Raw genomic sequence first — 17,588 nt, 5'->3', positions numbered from 1 at the left:
ACACGTTATTGTACCGATTACAAGTGCTCACATTCATCATAACTATTCAACTGACAGATCATAACGTAGACATTCTTAGTGATATATAATCAGGTGTGCAGTGGCAGTACAAATCGATACAGTCATGTCACATCAGATTAGGGTGTACACCTATTACTCCACGTAATTACAACATATTCTGCGTCTGCTGGAAAAAGATGCGCCACATTCATAAAACGTACCGAGCGGTCTAAGGCGCTGCAGTCATGGACTGTGCGGCTGGTCCCAGCGGAGGTTCGAGTCCTCCTTCGGGCATGGGTGTGTGTGTTTGTCCTTAGGATAATTTACGTTAAGAAGTGTGTAAACTTAGGGACTGATGACCTTATCAGTTAAGTCCCATAAGATTTCACACACATTTGAAAAAAAAACATAAAACGTAATTTATAGACAAGCATTTTTATATCATTTTAGAAAATTTCTAAAAACATTTTACATAAATTTTTAATAATTCTTTACCAGATTTTTCTTTTTAAAAACTCACAAGCGATATGACAGCCTGTAACTACTTAAAGACTAAGCTTATGTACAGGTAATGGTGTCATATGTAGGCTAATACAGGAATAACTCGATGTCTGCAGAGGCAGATATGATACTTCATTAGGAACATATTCAGGGTATGTACACCGCCAGTGGAGCTATTTCATATTTGTGCTTTTGTTGTCAGTTGCGATGTTTACTTGAGCTCATCCAGGACAACACGTTACTCGAGGTCCTGGCGGAATCTCGTCACCTGACACCTGTGTGCAATCTGATCACCTGATATGTAGGAGAACACTCTTTCAGTGCTCAATAGAATCAGTATGCAAATATTACAATTATTATTTTTTTACTTTTCTTAAAATACAAATAATTATAGGCCTAACCTCATTAAAATAAAGCAATACTGAAAAAAAGCTAACTTCATCAAACAAAGTAATTAAACGCAACTATTACACATTATTTACACATGTATGGAAAGAAAAGGAAAACTCACAGCATCTAGACTGAGGTGACAGAAGTCATGAGACAACTGCTTTTCCCCCTGCAGAAATAATGAGCCATGCTGCATCTATAGCCGTCCATAATAGCGAAAATGTTGCCGGTGCACTATTTTGTGCACGAACTGACCTTTCGGTTATGTCCCATAAATGTTCACTAGGTTTCATGTCGGATGCTCTTGGTGGCCAAATATTTCGCTCGAACTGTCTAGAATGTTCTTCAAACCAACAGCGAACAACTGCTTTCCGGTGATACGGCGCATTGTTGGGTTGGGTTGTTTTGGGGGAGGAGACCAGACAGCGAGGTCATTGGTCCAGTCGGATTATGGAAGGACGGGAAGTCGGCCGTGCCCCTTCAAACGAACCATCCCAGAATTTGCTGGAGCGATTTTGGGAAATCACGCAAAACCTAAATCAGGATGGCCGGACGCGGCATTGAACCGTTGTCCTCCGAATGCCGTGTGGGGAACAACCTGATAGAGCGGTTGACGACCGTACACATTGAGGGCTGTAACGCCCTTGACCTACTATTACTACCATCATCAGAGAACTGACGCACTAAGTTCCCACAGAACACGGAACTACCCATGTATACGTCTAAATAAATTCCTATGCAATAACTTACACAACAGCTCTTTCACACAAAAGCAATAACAACAAAATTTCAATGCAGCTTGAGTGAACTACAGGCTCAATCACGTAACCTGTGTTATAAAATAAATACTTTGAACCGCTGGAGGAAGCAACTCGTTTAAAAAACGATAACACTTAAGAGCTGACTAAACGGAAGTTAATATAGATAGGTTATATTAATGGCTCTGAGCACTATGGGACTTAACATCTGAAGTCATCAGTCCCCTAGACGTAGAAACACTTAAACCTTACTAACCTAAGGATATCACACATATCCATGCCCGAGGCAGGATTCGAACCTGCGTCTGTAGCAGCAGCGCGGTTCCGGACTGCAGCGCCGACAACTGCTCAGCCACAGCGGTCACCGTTATAGTAATACAACTACGTTACACGTATGGACCATTCTGTGTAAGAGTTGAATTTTACAAACAGTTTCTTTTGCTATAGCCTTTATCCCGCATTGTGCACAGGGTTAATTAAGTACGGATTGGGCATGGTTAATTTTAAGGGGTGGCCGGATTCCCTTCCTGCCGGCACCTCATACCTCTGGGACGGAATTAGTGCACCCCAGCTGCCTCCGTCTACTATAAATCGTGAAATAGTGTGAATGTGTTTCAAATGTGTGGGAGTCGTGTAACTGAGGTTGGACGTGGGGACCAGCCCGGTATTCACCTAGGAGGATGTGGAAAACCACCTAAAAACCACAGCCAGGCTGGCTGGCCCACCGGCCACCGTCGCTAATCCGCCGGGCGGATTCGATCCGGAGCCGGCGCGCCTTCGCGGGTCCAGGAAGCAGCGCGTTAAAAACTTTCTTCTGCCATTGAAAAGCCAAAAATCCGTAGGGGTACTTTTATGACGCCAACCACATCTGCAGAAGCGAATACGACACTCTAAATTGCATGAAACAAGGCTGAAATTATAGACATTTGTGAATGATTTAGTGAAAGAGATGGAGGTGTAGTGAGAGTTTATATGTACTGGTGCTAGGTCACATAAAGTATTCTTTAGCACCGCAAGTTTCACATTTATTGTTTTAGGTTATAGCTGATTGCCACACGCGATTACACAAGGCATGACATTGTTCTTAGAAGGATGGGTGACCACGACGAACGGCAATGCACGTACTGCAACGTGCTCTCATGCGACACAGGGATGGAAGCCGTTTTTGTGGTAGGGCAAGTTAGACGTTTACTAGTTCAATGGTACGTGAAAAATCAAAGTGCCTCTAGTGGCAGCAGGCCAACACACTGCTCACCAAGATCTGTAGCGTAAGGGAAATAGTTGTGGCGTTCGACTCGGCACAATACGAAATCAAATGCCAGGCCGCGATTCACTGGGAGAATCCTAAGTAAATATGACTCATAAAAAGTAAAAATAAAACTGACTCACGAAACAGTCGTCAGACCGATTCTTGCATAATTCTGTATTTCAATTAGTATTAATATAAGCGACTCATACTGTTAAAATTTCTATAGCACAAATCATTCCACACAGATGTACAAAGTGATCAAGAGGGGAAAGTCAGCCGGCCAATGTGGCCGAGCGGTTCTAGGCGCTTCAGTCCGGAACCGCACTGCTGCTACGGTCGCAGGTTCCAATCCTGCCTCGGGCATGGATGTGTGTGATGTCCTCAGGTTAGTTAGGTTTAATTTAAGTAGTTTCTAAGTCTAGGGGACTGATGACCTCAGATATTAAGTCCCATAGTGCTCAGAGCCATTTTGGGGGGGGGGGGGGGGGGGAGCCAAATTAAAGTTGATACGCAGGCATACCGACGGTTGTTCCTCCCACGCACCATTCGTAATGGAACAGGAAAGGCCAGAGGTACCATCCGCCACACACCACAAATTGGCTTGCGAACTGTGGATGTAAATATACTCCGTTGGTACTACACCACATTCGAAATCGCTCCTATCTCTCTCTCTCTCTCTCTCTCTCTCTCTCTCTTTCCTTTTCTTTCGCGCATTTGCTCTGCCTCCTTGACACTGGACTAAATATGGCGGTAGCACCGCATTCCGAGACGTCGACCTGCTCTGAGGCACCCATGACGAGAACAAAGAAAAAGTGGCGTGCAGTTTTGTGGCCGAGACCGCTTTACTTGGGATGGCACGAGGCGATAACGGGTGAAAGCGCGCGCGCTTAAGCGGAACATTTCGCGCGGCCCCGACTCTACAGAAGAGTAAAGTACTGGTGGTGGTGGTGGTGGTGGTGGAGGCACTTGTTGTTCCGCGGACAATACGTGCCGTTTGGCGCTGCTATAGAGGCTCGCCACGTATTGTGCGCCTCTCGACAGCTGAGGCACGAGGCAGCAGCCGGCAGCCGCACACGTCACGAACGCCCGCAGGCTACCCGCAGTACACTTTCCGTCTGTCTTTCTTTACGCAGTGGCTCCTCGTTTTGTAGCGCCTACACCAGGGCCTGCACAAAGCACACTGTGCAGAGGCGCGGAAGTGCGCACACCTCACCGAATGAGCGGTGACCGTTCCGCTCCCTTGTTTAAGGAGTACCCTAGGAGACCCAGTGTTGCGTCCCTCTGGCTTCTGTAGCCGTATGTCAGACGTGCTGAGAAATGCCGAGTACTTCAAAAAAGCAAAGTACGGGAGATCTGTGTGCCGAGTAATAGGCGGCCATGGCGTTGACAGTTGAAAGACTACAACTAAATTCATAAAGACGAGTGTAGGTGTCTGAACAGTGAAGAACAGCAAGCCAAAGTAAGTGCGCTTAGCCGGCCGCTGTGGCCGAGCGGTTCTAGTCACTTCAGTCTGGAACCGCGCGACCGCTACGGTCGCAGGTTCGAATCCTGCCTCGGGCATGGATGTGTGTGATGTCCTTAGGTTAGTTAGGTTTAAGCAGTTCTAAGTCTAGGGGACTGATGACCTCAGATGTTAAGTCACACAGTGCTTAGACCCATTTGGACCATTTTTTAAAGTGCTCTTAAGAAAATGTATGAGGCATATCAATAGGATTTTAATGTACGTAACAGTAATTGATGCCCCTTGAGCTCTTAGAACTCGTGATTGTTAATTGACTGCAAATTAGTAAAAGTGCAACCAGCCACTTTTTTCAATAGTTATTCATTATTCCGTGAACCGATTTTAGATCCTTTTCAGGTTCATTTTCAGATGGTTTTCTATAAGTTCCATCACTATTTGTAGCATAATGTTCGTCAGTGAGTGCGTAATGCTTCATTATTGAGTAAGTAGCTAGCCCGTCCGGTTAGCCGTTCGGTCTGACGCCTGGCTTTCTGGACTGGGAAGGAGCGCCTGGTGCCAGGCTCGAATCCTCCTGGTGGACTTGTGTCGAGATCCCGTGATCCGGCCAGTCTGTGGATGGTTTTTAGGCGGTTTTCCACCTGCATCGTTGAATGCGGGTCGGTTCTTCTTTCTCCGCCTCAGCTACACTATGTCGGCGATTGTTGCGCAAACAAGTTCTCTGCGTACTCGTACACCACCATTCCTCTACCTACCACGCAAACGTAGGGGTTGCACTTGTTTGGTGTGAGACGTTCTCTGGAGGGGGGGGGGGGGGGAGGGGGGGGAGGGCGGCACCGGGTCCGAACCGCACAATAACCTTGAAAGAGTGGTTCGGTGTGGGCGGTGGAGGGATGAAATGGATCACTGCGGCTGCGGCGGGGAAGGAGCCACTCTGTCGTTTCTAGCCCTCCGGTTAACATACAATACAATACATACAAGTAGTCAGCTGCTGTTTTTGTGTAGACAAACATTTCAGTTTCTTCAAGAAGATCAAGTATCGTGCCTTTGTTGGCAAAATGGAGTATTTGGAGATTTTGTTCTATGTTGCTTGCATAATGATTGTGTTGGGCACATCTGCCCAAACTGGCTGAGAAACAAACTTTTCCTTTAGAACTTCGAAGACTTACTAGTTCAAAACAAGTAACTAATCAACCAACCCCACACCCTCTTGCCACACTCAACCCCTCCTCTGCCCCTGGCCCTATCCCTCTTCTTACATCCTAACTACACTGGTGTCGATGTAAATATCCTACCACAGAATAAGACCTGTGCTATTCTAAATGGTAAATCCCTCTACTGTTAATATAAATCAGTATTAGCTCTAGCTGAAACAAACAGAATCTGCCTTTACTAAGATTTCAGATAACATTCTTGTAAGAACAGTTCATTCGAACTTTTGTTCTTGGTTTTAAATATAAAGTGTTCGGTCATACAAACAGCTTTAGTCCATTACAAACTTTTACACATGTTACCTTTAGCTAAAATAAACAGAATGTACTCTTACGAATATTCCAGACCACGTTAATGCAAAAACAGAAATAAGACAACAATTCATTTGCAGGTTTCTTATTGTTTTAAATTTAAATATAAAGGTCATGGTCATAGAAGCAGCTGTATCTCATTGCAAATACTGTAACTCTGTATTATTCTATTCCTGGGCAAACATGTTAATGCCAATCTTGATTAAAATATTTGTTCATATACTGACTGTCTTACACGTTGATATACGAATAGAAACAAGTCATTAGATCACTTGAAGTTTGTTCTTGTAGTAATTCATTCATTTATTTATTTTATTTTGTGGCAGTCTGATTCAAATATTTGCCCTTATATTGACTTTAATACATGTAAACAAGATCAATTACATCTCTGAACAAAGTAGCCCTATGCCACACCTTTTGTTAAGATCTTTGTTACAAGGAACAATTGTATAGGACATACTGGATGCTGGCAAAGTTTCGGTTTCACAATGTAAATGGATAGAGACTGTGTAAAAGTGTGTGAAATAATGTACCAGCTGGCCATCAAAATGGAGGAAGACAGACAGACACTAACGAAAAAAGCCGCCCATACTATTGCAGTAAGTAAAAAACTAAATTTGCCTCCATATCGACAGATAAACAATAGTCATAGCGATACATTAAAGCATGTTCCATCTTTTTGTTACACAGTCAACACACAGAATTATGCTAGAAATAGTGATGTAACTTCCAGAAAACCATCTGAAGATGAACCTGGAAAGGTTCGAAAACCGGTCCGTGGAATAATAAATACCTATTCAAAAAGTGACTGGTTGCATTTTTAAGCATTTCCATCCTCTTGAACTTTTCTTTTCTTGTTTTACTTTCGTTTCTGTTTTACTGTACAGAGTACTGTTTTCAGTTTCCAGGATAACAGTGGCAGTATATCTGTACTGCGGGCAGAGTTTCAAAATTACATTAAGAACAGTAAGATCTGAGAAACAGTTTTCCGAAGGGAAGTGTGTAAAAGACTGTCTCCTTGATGCCGACGAAGTTTTATGTCCCACGAACGTTAGCAGGTTTAAAGAAGTTTACGTTTCCAAACAAACAGTGACACGAGATATAAGTGTTATGTCCGGCGATGTGCACAGCCCACAGGCAGTAAATAAATAAGGCTACGACTTCGTTGCTTTCTCTGTTCCGTTGATGAAGCAATATGTCTTATTTTTTTCCATTATGGTATTGAATAAATCAAGGTTTCGATTGACTGTTGATGAGGAAAATCTTCGCAGTTACTCGCGTTTGTCAACGTGCTGTGCTCTTGTGCCGGACATTAACTTTATCGTTTCTCATCACCAATGATAAACATGTTTCGAATTTCTTTCATTTTCTAATTTAAAATTGTTATTTACTAACTCTGCTCCTTGCTACATAGGCGAACATCGTTATGCGAAAAATATGGTATTTAACTGGTTGTTCAAGGTATACTTACATGCTTCAAAATTATCCTTTGATTATTGAGAGGCATGTTTGACACCCTCGCCGTGACGGGTATTTAGGTACCTAACGCGGGCGTAAAACCAGTCCGGCATATTTATGCACCATTTTTTCTTAAGTTTTGTTTTAGAACCGTTGATAGGACGATGGATTAACATGATGCCTTCCCGTGATTGCATTGTACACTAAAAAGACCACGAGAATTCTCTAGGTACAGTGTATCCCAGCTAATGAATAAAGTCTGTGCTTACAGACATACACTAAATGGGCGGTGACCGTTCCGTTTCCCCTGTTTACACGCCTGGTAAATGTGCACATTGTGGCCTGGAAGTTGCACATGTGCAACAGCTCCGAACTTGTTCAGACTTGCTGGCCGGCCCTGTCCTACAACTGCATAGTTGCAAAATATTGACACGAATCGTTTGCAGAGGAATGGAAAAACTGGTAAATGCCGACCTCGGAGAAAATCAATTTGGCTTCCGGAGAAATGTACGAATACCCGAGGCAATATTCACCCTAACACTGTCTTAGAAGACAGATCAAAGAAACGCAAACCTATGTTCATAGCAGTTGCAGGCTTATATGAAGCTTTTGACAGCATTGACCAGAGGATGAGGAGATTCGTCTTTAACGTCCCGTTGAAAACGAGGTCATTAGAGACGGAGCACAAGTTCGGATTTGAGAAGGATGGGAAAGGAAATCGGCTGTGTCCTTTCAAAGGATCCATCACGGTATTTGCCTCAAGCGATATAGGAAAATCAGGAAAACCTACATCAGAATTGCCGGACGCGTGTTTCAACCGTCGTGTCCAGTGTGCTAACCACAGCGCCACCTCGCTCGGTAATGTTGACTGGATTATACGATTTGGAATTCAGAGGATATCAGCGGTAAAATACAGGCAGGGAAATGTTATTTACAAGTTGTGCAGAAACCAGACGGCAGATACAAGAGCCGAAGGTCATGGGAAGCGCCCGTTGTGAAGGCGGTGAGATAAGGTTGCAGCCTACGTTATTGAGTCTGTATATTGAGCAAGCAATAAAGTAAATCCAAGAAAAAATCGAAAAACAAATTAAAGTGCGGGGATAAGAAATAAAAACTCTGATGTTTGTCGATGACATTGTAATTGTGTCAGAGACAGCGAAGGACTTGCAACACCAGTTAAACAGAATATACGGCGTCTTGAAAGGAGTATATAAGATGAACATCAGCAAAAATAAAACAAGATTAATGCAATGTTGTCGGTATTAAATCAGGTGATGCTGAGGAAATCAGATTAGGAAACTTGACAGTAATAGATGAATTTTGCTACTTGAGCAGTAAAAAATTTATGACACTCGAAGTAGAGGAGATATTAAATGTAGACTGGCAGTTGTAAGAAGATAAGTTTGTTAACATCGAGTATAAATTTAAGGGTTATAAATTCTCTTATGAAGGTATTTGTCTGGTGTGTAGACCTGTACATAAGTGAAACGTGAATGATAAGTAGTTCAGACAAGAAGAGAGTAGAAGCTTTTGGAATCTGTTGCTATTGGAGAAGGCTGAAGATCACATCGGTAGCTCGCGTAACTCTTGAGAAGCTACTGATTGGAATTATTTAGAAAAGAGATTTGTGGCATAGCTTCACTAAAAGTTGGAATCAATTGATGGGATATATTCTGAGACGTCAAGGAATGATAAGTTTAGTATTGGAGGGTTTTTGGGGGAGGAGGAGGGGGGAGAGACCAAGAAACGAATACAATAAACAGGTTCAAACAAATGTAGGTTGCAGTAGTTGTTAAGAGATGAAGAGCCTTCAGCAGTTCAGAGTAGCGTAGAGAGCCGCATCACACCAGTCTTAGGATTGAAAACCACCACCCCACCACCTCCACAAAGACGACAACAACATCAACAACAACAACAACAAATGGTTCAAATGGCTCTGAGCACTATGAGACTTAACGTCTGAGGTCATCAGCCCGCTAGAACTACTTAAACCTAACTAACCTAAGGACATCACACACATTCATGCCCGAGGCAGGATTCGAACCTGCGACCGTAGCGCCTAGAACCGCTCGGCCACTCTGGCCGGCCCAACAACAACAACAACAACACACTTTGTTATCCAGTGGTCAGTGGGACCGAGCAGAGGCGTGCGATGGCAGAAACGTTGAGTTTTTGTAGTTCCATTTAAATTAGTTGGACTGCATCATTTAAGTTCCAAAATTACGACGCTGTCGCAAGCATTGTCCACAGACGGTCGTCAGTGCACTTCGTTCTGCACAGCAATATAATATCGCTTTAAAGTCTCTATCTCATACAAAAACCACGTAAAAAATCTGAAATTAATCGGTGGTAGAGGCCTCTATAGTATGTCTACGCTTGTTAAATATGTTGCCTTAATTTTAGTTAGGGCCAGAGCAATGCTAACTTTTTTCTTAAAAAGGGAGTCATTTTCCTTTCCGGGAAACAGCATCGAAAGTAGCATCTCATATCTTGAAAACTATGGGACTCACTGAAACGTTTTTCCTTTCATTGATTACCAAAATATTTTGTGCGGCAGCAAATTTTTCTAATGCTGCGTGTCGCACTGCCAAAGGTACGAAAAAGTTTCGGAGTTTGGCATTAAATTTGCAATTTGCAAATCTCTATAGACTCTACAATGACGCAGCACATTGAAAGAGTGGAGATGGGTGCGCCATCTTTTTTTTCTTAATTCCTCAGCGGGAAAGCAGTGTACATCAGTAACGCAGATATGTGACTGCAAGCAGACAAAGAAAGAATTGATTGTGTGCCGGACCGAGACTCGAACACGGGGTCTTTGCCTTTCGCGGGCAAGTGATCTACCATCTGAGCTACCCAAGCACGACTCACGTCCCGTCCTCACAGCTTTACTTCCGCCAGTACCTCGTCTCCTACCTTCCAATCTTCACAGAAGCTCTCCTGCTAACCTTTCAGAACTAGCACTCTTAGAAGAAAGGATATTGCGGAACATGGCTGAGCCACAGCCTGGGGGATGTTTCCAGAATGAGATTTTCACTCTGCAGCGTAGTGTGCGCTGATTTATTAATTAATTCCCTAAATTTATTTTTTGTCAAGGAGGTAATTAAAATTTTATAACCACTCTAGTTTTTCCGACGGAATAGCAGTTGTCACGAGTACAACGAGCGTTCGTCGAGAGTTTATGAATTTCAGCTGGATGAAGTTCGTCGATGTGAGTTTTCCAGCCTCGGTTGTGCTTAGTTGTCGGGTTATTGTTACAGGGTTTCCTGGAGGCAAACCTGAAGTGCTTCTGGAACGCGTCGCTGCTGGAGGCGATGCGGCAGCTACAGTTCCAGGGCTACGTGTCTCCGGGCGTGCTGCTCGTGTCTGCCGGCGCATGCGCGCTAGAGGTGGTGCGTTCCGCCTGGGCGCGCAACGTACTGCGTCCACCGGCCAACTACTCCATCTCCGCTGTCGGTAAGTACTCCCAAAGACGCTCTACGAACGGCAGAAACGCCGCCACTCAACCTCTCCGCTTGCCAAACCCGCCTCAGTAATTACATTGATGGGCCAAAACATTATGAGCGCCAGCTTAATAGCTTGTTTGTTCGTCTTTGGAACGAAATACGTCACTGATCATGCCTATCAGGGATCCGAAAGTTTGTTGGTAGGAGAGTTTTTGGTAGGTTTGTGGAGGTATGTGGAATTAGACGTCTATGACAGGGCATGTAATTCGTGTAAATAATGGGCCACTGATTTACATATGCAGTGATGGCGGCCGATAGTGATCCAGATGAATTCCATAGGATTTGCATCAGGCGGATCTGGTCGCCGGGACGTCAACGTGAGTTCACTATGACGCCCCTAAAACCACTGTAGCACAGTTCTGGCTACGGGATATGGACAGTTCTACTGCTGAATGATGACATCGCCATCGCAGAAGCTATCAAGCATGAAGGGTTGCAAGTGGTTCGTAGCTGTTAGCGCGTCTTCGAGTACCGCCACAGGTCTTATGCAAGCGCAAGAGAATATCTCCCATAGCACAAATTGCCCCACTTGCCTTCGGCCGTTGCGCACTCCACGTTTTGAGCCGCCGTTCACCTTGAGGAAGGGGTTTGTGGAGAAGAGCATCGACCTAGTGTAGCAAAACTGCGATTCAACTGAAGAGCCGACACGTTTCCATTGATCGAAACCCGATGGTCCCGTCTCCACTGCAATCGTAATTGTCGATATCGTTGGGTCAACATGTGAATACGTGGTGTTGCGGAGCTCCAAGTTCAACAATGTGCTCCGAAACTCTTGTGCGTACACCAGCACTTCGCTCTTTCGGGAAGGATGCCACAGATCACCACCTCTCCTACTTTAGAGAGCAGACAAGCCTCCGAACCACACGGTATAAGAAAAGTCGTGGACGTTCAACCACACAACACCTAATGGTATTTTTGCTGTGCTTCTACCTCTTCCCGTAGATGCTCACGACAGTAGCACGTGAACATTCGCCAGCTTCTCCGTTTTCGGGGTACTCGTTCACAGGCTCTACCTAATAATAATTTCCCTTTGCCAGTGTCAGTTATTTCAATGGATTTCCCCATTTGCAGCCCATATCTTCGTTAGGGTGGTACCCCGTCCGTGCCTGCTCCACTTACATACTTTTGTTATCGCGTCACGTTGCTGCAACGCCACCAGGCGTCATCCAGCGTCGCCGTGGACTGTAGTCACAATGTTTTGGGTGATCAGTGTGCCTTGTAAAGGGTGCGGACAGAGGTTTCCGAAATAACTCTGCCGAGGTGCGTTTACTCCTGTGCAACTTTAATCAGCCTGCCTTTAGAGGGCAACATTGCTGGCTGGCTTTGATGAACAGACTCACTTCTCACTGGCCAGCCACATGGGCGCACTTAACCGGTAGCTGCATACCGGATTAGCATGTGTGCTTCCCTCTAGGTGTTAATGGAACGACTCATGCAAACAAGCGGATAAAAACGTTTCCACGTACACGCATGTCTCTGCTTACGTTCGGAGCAAGCACAAACGCACGGCGATTAGACGCAAGGCACGCAGGTGTAACTGCAGCTTTACTCTGTTATGGAGTGTGAGCAGTTCTGAAAGCCCTGTAAGATTAGATTCGAACCCTGGTGCTTGCCTTTCGTTGCAATGTTCTTATCGACTTACGGTTAACGACACACTTTCACAGGTTCAGTTAGCATGGTTTTGTATTTTACGACTCAATCGCAGTTATGGATCCACAGATTCATGTGCTCCACAGAACCTTGCAGTGCCATTGTGCAGCGCATTGGACAGAGGCTGGCAGTCTGAGACGCTCGAAACCGGTTATCTAAAAACCCAATTGTGACCGTGTTGGAAAATCTAAGCCAATCTAACGATTACAGCACTCACGCTCACCCCAGACAATAAAAATATGCTTTATAAAATTCTGCCATCGTCTGTTTCCTACCTTACAAGTCCCGCAGAAGTTCTCCTGCGTATCTCACTAAACAACCACTCCTGGAAGAAAAAGTAATATGGAGAAACGTCTTGGCTATATCCTATGGGTTGTGTAGCGGGATGATGTACAGTGTTGTTTCTGTCTGTTATTGTTCTTCCTTACTGAATGACACCTACTTTATCTACTGAAAAGGCTAACGTCTCTACTTGGTCCAATAACGAAATTAAAATGCCCAACACGCTTTAACGATCGACAAAACTTAGTGGTTCTTGTGCTTACATGGAAAAATGGGGTGCGGTGCCGATGAATATGCTTTTTTTCACATCTGAGGATGAAAAAATTTGGACTCTTGACTTCGCTGCGCTTTACGAGCTCAAATCGAGCAAGTTACCAAGTTTCCTGGTTAATGCGGACTCGAGACTGTGCAGATAACTGGAAAAAACGTATGCTTTTATCGGAAACTGGTATTTACTATATTAAGAAAACTTCCTATCAGTTACATTTGAAAGCTCATTGCATTAGTTACGCGTTATTCGCTGAATGCCAGTAACTATTTACAAAATTACTTGCTTTTAGTTTACTGTCTATCTCTCCTTTCCATTCATTTCTTTTGCCTGACGGCGATTCTCTTTTTCCAGTGAGTCAAGACTGGTGTAGGCGATCGAATTTTGTTGCGCATAGTCTTGTAACAGCTCAACGTATTTCTATGCTTCGATAACTTGTTTCTTGACCGCTCCGTTTTCGCTTTCTTCCTCTACCAAACACCATTTTTCCACTATATCCGCCTCACTTAACTGCTGAAATCCCTGTACATATACTCGTAAATCGCTGTTTAACTACTGGGGGATAATTTAGTCACGTGCGGCTTCACAACCAGACATTTGAGTTCTAAACTAAAATATTCGTTTATTACAACAGAGTACTTAAGGTTTCACTTTTCAATTCTTCAAAATTCACCGACCTAGTACTGGTAATTTGTAGCCGGTCAGTGAGAAGGATGCCGTAATTACGGTGCACACGTGTGTGTACGGAAATAAATTTTAGTTCGTTTTTTGGCTGGAAGACGTCGCAGATGCTGACGGAATTCAATTTCTAGTTTCTCTAATTAATTTATACATGAGATGTAGGTATTTCGTTAGACGTAGGTGTTTCGTTAGGTAATCATGCCCACGGACGCTCATCGCTACGAATGTTTCACGAACTGAAGCCCTTTTGAGAAAGCAGAATTCTGTGGGACGGCATCTTAGAGGTAGTCTAGTGGCACGTAGCCAACGGTAACTCTCCGAGTCGTAGATGAAACAGACAGCGTCGTCTAGGAAAAATGACCAGCGCAGCCTGTTCTCCTAAACTAGTTCGGTGGCTCTCAACTACGCGCCATGCAATTCATTTCTAGTTTCGTAACATCTTCTCAACCTTCGAGCGACATCTTGCTGCACAGATGTGCAACAACACTCTGTTTTAGTGACGCAGAGAACACGTTTTGTGGTGGAAAACAATTCTAGCTTTGTGAGAGCTTCACAGTAATGGGGCACCGTTTCAAGAGGCTTTCAAAATCAAATGTGTGTGAAGTCTTATGGGACTTAACTGCTAAGGTCATCAGTCCCTAAGCTTCTACACTACTGAACCTAAATTATCCTAAGGACAAACACACACACCCGTGCCCGAGGGAGGACTCGAACCTCCTCCGGGACCAGCCGCACAGTTCATGATTGCAGCGCCTTAGACCGCTCGACTACAAGAGGCTTTCATCGTGGTGACCGTGACAGAGGGCTCCTTCAGTTGTGACGCCGCTATGCAAGTGGGTTTAGTTTATGCACAATGTCTCTGGGATTGTAGATACAATAGGAGTAATATGAATTAACGTCCCGCGGACCGCGAGGATGTGAGGCACAGAGCACTGTGTGGGAAAGGTGAAAGATGGGAAATAACATCACTTTCTTTTCAGAAGAACATTCTGGAATTAGTGTGCATAAATGTGGGCGTCTGGAAGGAGATTTGCATCATTTTACTCCCGAGTACGATGTTTGAAACTATTTTGGAATCGGTTCATCTTGTTATGTAGGTGCTCTAAAGTAAATATTCGCTGTCTTTTATGCAAAGTTGCTGACTTTTGAAACAATATAAATAATCATATTATTTGATAGATGATTTTGTTGACCCGCCAGGGTAGCTTACAGCGCTAACGCGTTGCTTCCTGGACTTGGGTAGGCGCGCCGGCCCCGAATCGAATCCGCCCGGCTTATTATCAACGAAGGTTGGTGTGCCGGCGAGCCTGGATGTGGTTTTTAGGCGGTTTTCCACATCCCGCTAGGTGAATATCGGGCTGATCCCCACGTTCCGCCTCAATTACACCCGTCGCAGATATTTGAAACACGTCCGCACTCTTTCACGATTTACACCAGACGCAGACAGTTGGGGTACACTGATTCCCTCCTGGGTGGTCAGAGCATCTGCCTAGTACACGGGAGACCCGGGTTCGAATCGTCGTGCGGCACAAATTTTCAACCCTCCTCATTTATTGAAATTAATGCCTTCTCGCAGCCATTGTCTGGAATCCCTTTTTGTCGTAGTAAAGTCTATTTTGTTTAAACACCTTTAAGAGTTTTCACATAAGAAATTCAAAAAAATTGTTCAAATGGCTCTAAGCAATATGGGACTTAACATCTGAGGTCATCAGTCCCCTACTCTTAGAACTACTTAAACGTAACTAACCTAAGGACATCACACACATCCATGCCCGAGGCAGGATTCGAACCTGCGACTGCAGCAGCAGCGCGGTTCCAGACTGAAGGCCCTAGTACCGCTCGGCCACAGCGGCCGCCTATAAGAAATTCGGAGGCACTACTTTTCAGCGTAACCTCGCAATAGAGGTCATGATGTATAGAGAATTTGACAGCCTGCGGCGAACGTCTAAAGTGATTTGAACATAGAGAAATTACGTCTAGGTTGTGGACCCACGCATGAAAAATCTGATTAATATGTTCATCCTTCCAGTAAATACGTTGCTTACAAAACTGACGTCTTTTTATGAAAATTCCATCACTTAAGTGACGTTAACAAAGCATTATATCAGGCACGCTTATTACTGAAGCATTATATCAGGCACGATTATTACTGATCTACATTATTACCGCCGTCCGAGGTGGCCGAGCGGTTCTAGGCGCTTCAGTTCGGAACCCCACGACTACTATGATCGCAGGGGCATGGATGTTTGCGATGTCCTTAGGTTAGTTAGGTGTAAGTAGTTCTACGTTCTAAGGGACTGATGACCTCAGAAGTGCTCAGAACCCATAGTGCTCAGAGCCATTTGAACCATTTTGAACATTATTACTTTCTCATTTTGCTGAATAAATGAAAAACAGATTACAGATAGATTATAAAAATAGGGAAATATCAGTGCAAAAAATTAAAAGACGGCGCAAAGATTAAAAGGTAAATTAAGAAAATGAAATGTACGTGTGTACTATGTTGCAAACAAGTTGTGTGTATCGTATTCTACAATACTACAAAACAGTGTAGTTTACAATGTCCGCTTCGGCTCGTCGGGCAAATATAGCCGTAACTCTTCAGAGACGGCCTCTCTCTTGTCACAGCAGAACGCTGTAAACACCGGACCCCACGGCGCCCAGCTACGAGTATTAGAAAAGACCTGCCGTTATCGAGAGCTCAGTGGCGGACCAAGTACCGCGCTATACCGCGCCAGCGCCTCTTACGAAAACTCCTTTCGCTCTCGGAATTGGCAGCGCTCCGGGCCGCACCTGAGTCGGGCTGCCAGCGCAGCGCAGCGGAACCGTCGCCCCTGGCGGTACGACGACGTCGCCTCGCCTTTGCGACCAGGCTCCTGCTTCCAGGTCACCACAGCACGCCCTCAACTCGCAGCGTCTCCTAAAGTAGGCCCGTTTGCTTTGCAAACAGTTACCGGACTGAGTAGCAGCTAAAAGCCTCTGACACGCTTCCGTTCTGCCACCTCGTAAGTAAGATGCGCACTTGTGGAATATTAAGCCGCGCCTGGGATAGGACTCGGGACACAGTTCCCAGCTCGCTATTACTAGCATATAATCCGAATCACTTCGTATGTTGTCGTCGCTGTTGTTGTGGTCTTCAGTCCGAAAACTGGTTTTAGGCGGCAACCCACGCTCGGCTATCCTGCGCAACCCTTTTCTACACAACTACTACAGGCAACCGTAGACTACCATAAGTAAGAGTACACTCCGATAGTTTTTCTGGCAGCTTTGATCAGCGAAGGTCGTACTAGGATTACCTGTACATTAGGTGTGTACCTATTGGGGGCTTCCTCATAAAGATCGCTTTTTTTACGAAGGCTATTCGGAAAAAAAAGGAACGGTAGGTCATGAAATGGAAACCACATCGAAAATCAAAACTGTTTTATTTGCAACGGTTAGCTACAACTTCCAGCTACTTCTCTACACAGTTGCCGCTCAGTCTTAGACATCTGTCGTATTGTTGCACCAGCTTTTCAGTTCCCTCGTTATAGAAGACAACCGCCAGTACTTTTCGGCAATTTTCTACTCTGGAATGCAGCTGGTTGTCTGTATCAAAATATTGTCTTCATTTGAGCAGAGATGAACCTCAAGGGTAGCCAATAACGGGCTGTATTGTGGGTGATCAAACCCCTCTCATCGAAAACGCTGCAGGAGCATCTTCATTACCCCTGCAGAGTGCGACCGAAAATTGTCGTGTAGAACGAACCCCGTGACAGTTACGTTATGTGGATTGCATAGCTTCAGGCTAAATCTTTCGCCAGGTCCTCATACTTGGCGGGAGACGCTAATTTATAGCTATCTTTATGTTCTCACTGTCAGCTCAGAAC

The 17,588-nt window shown here is 44.6% G+C and overlaps 1 protein-coding gene across 1 annotated transcript in view; it reads left to right on the top strand.

The window, feature by feature from the left end:
- Positions 1-17,588, top strand: part of LOC126285407 (mucin-17) — a 326,011-nt gene that overhangs the window by 42,717 nt on the left and 265,706 nt on the right. Inside the window, exon 2 of the mRNA XM_049984757.1 lies at positions 10,596-10,791. Within this exon, the coding sequence (XP_049840714.1) occupies positions 10,596-10,791 (196 nt within the window). The remainder of the gene's footprint in view (positions 1-10,595; positions 10,792-17,588) is intronic.

The sequence above is a fragment of the Schistocerca gregaria genome, chromosome 8 (genome assembly GCF_023897955.1).
Source record: "Schistocerca gregaria isolate iqSchGreg1 chromosome 8, iqSchGreg1.2, whole genome shotgun sequence".
NCBI lineage: Eukaryota > Metazoa > Arthropoda > Insecta > Orthoptera > Acrididae > Schistocerca > Schistocerca gregaria.
This window is presented reverse-complemented; position numbering and strand designations above follow the sequence as displayed.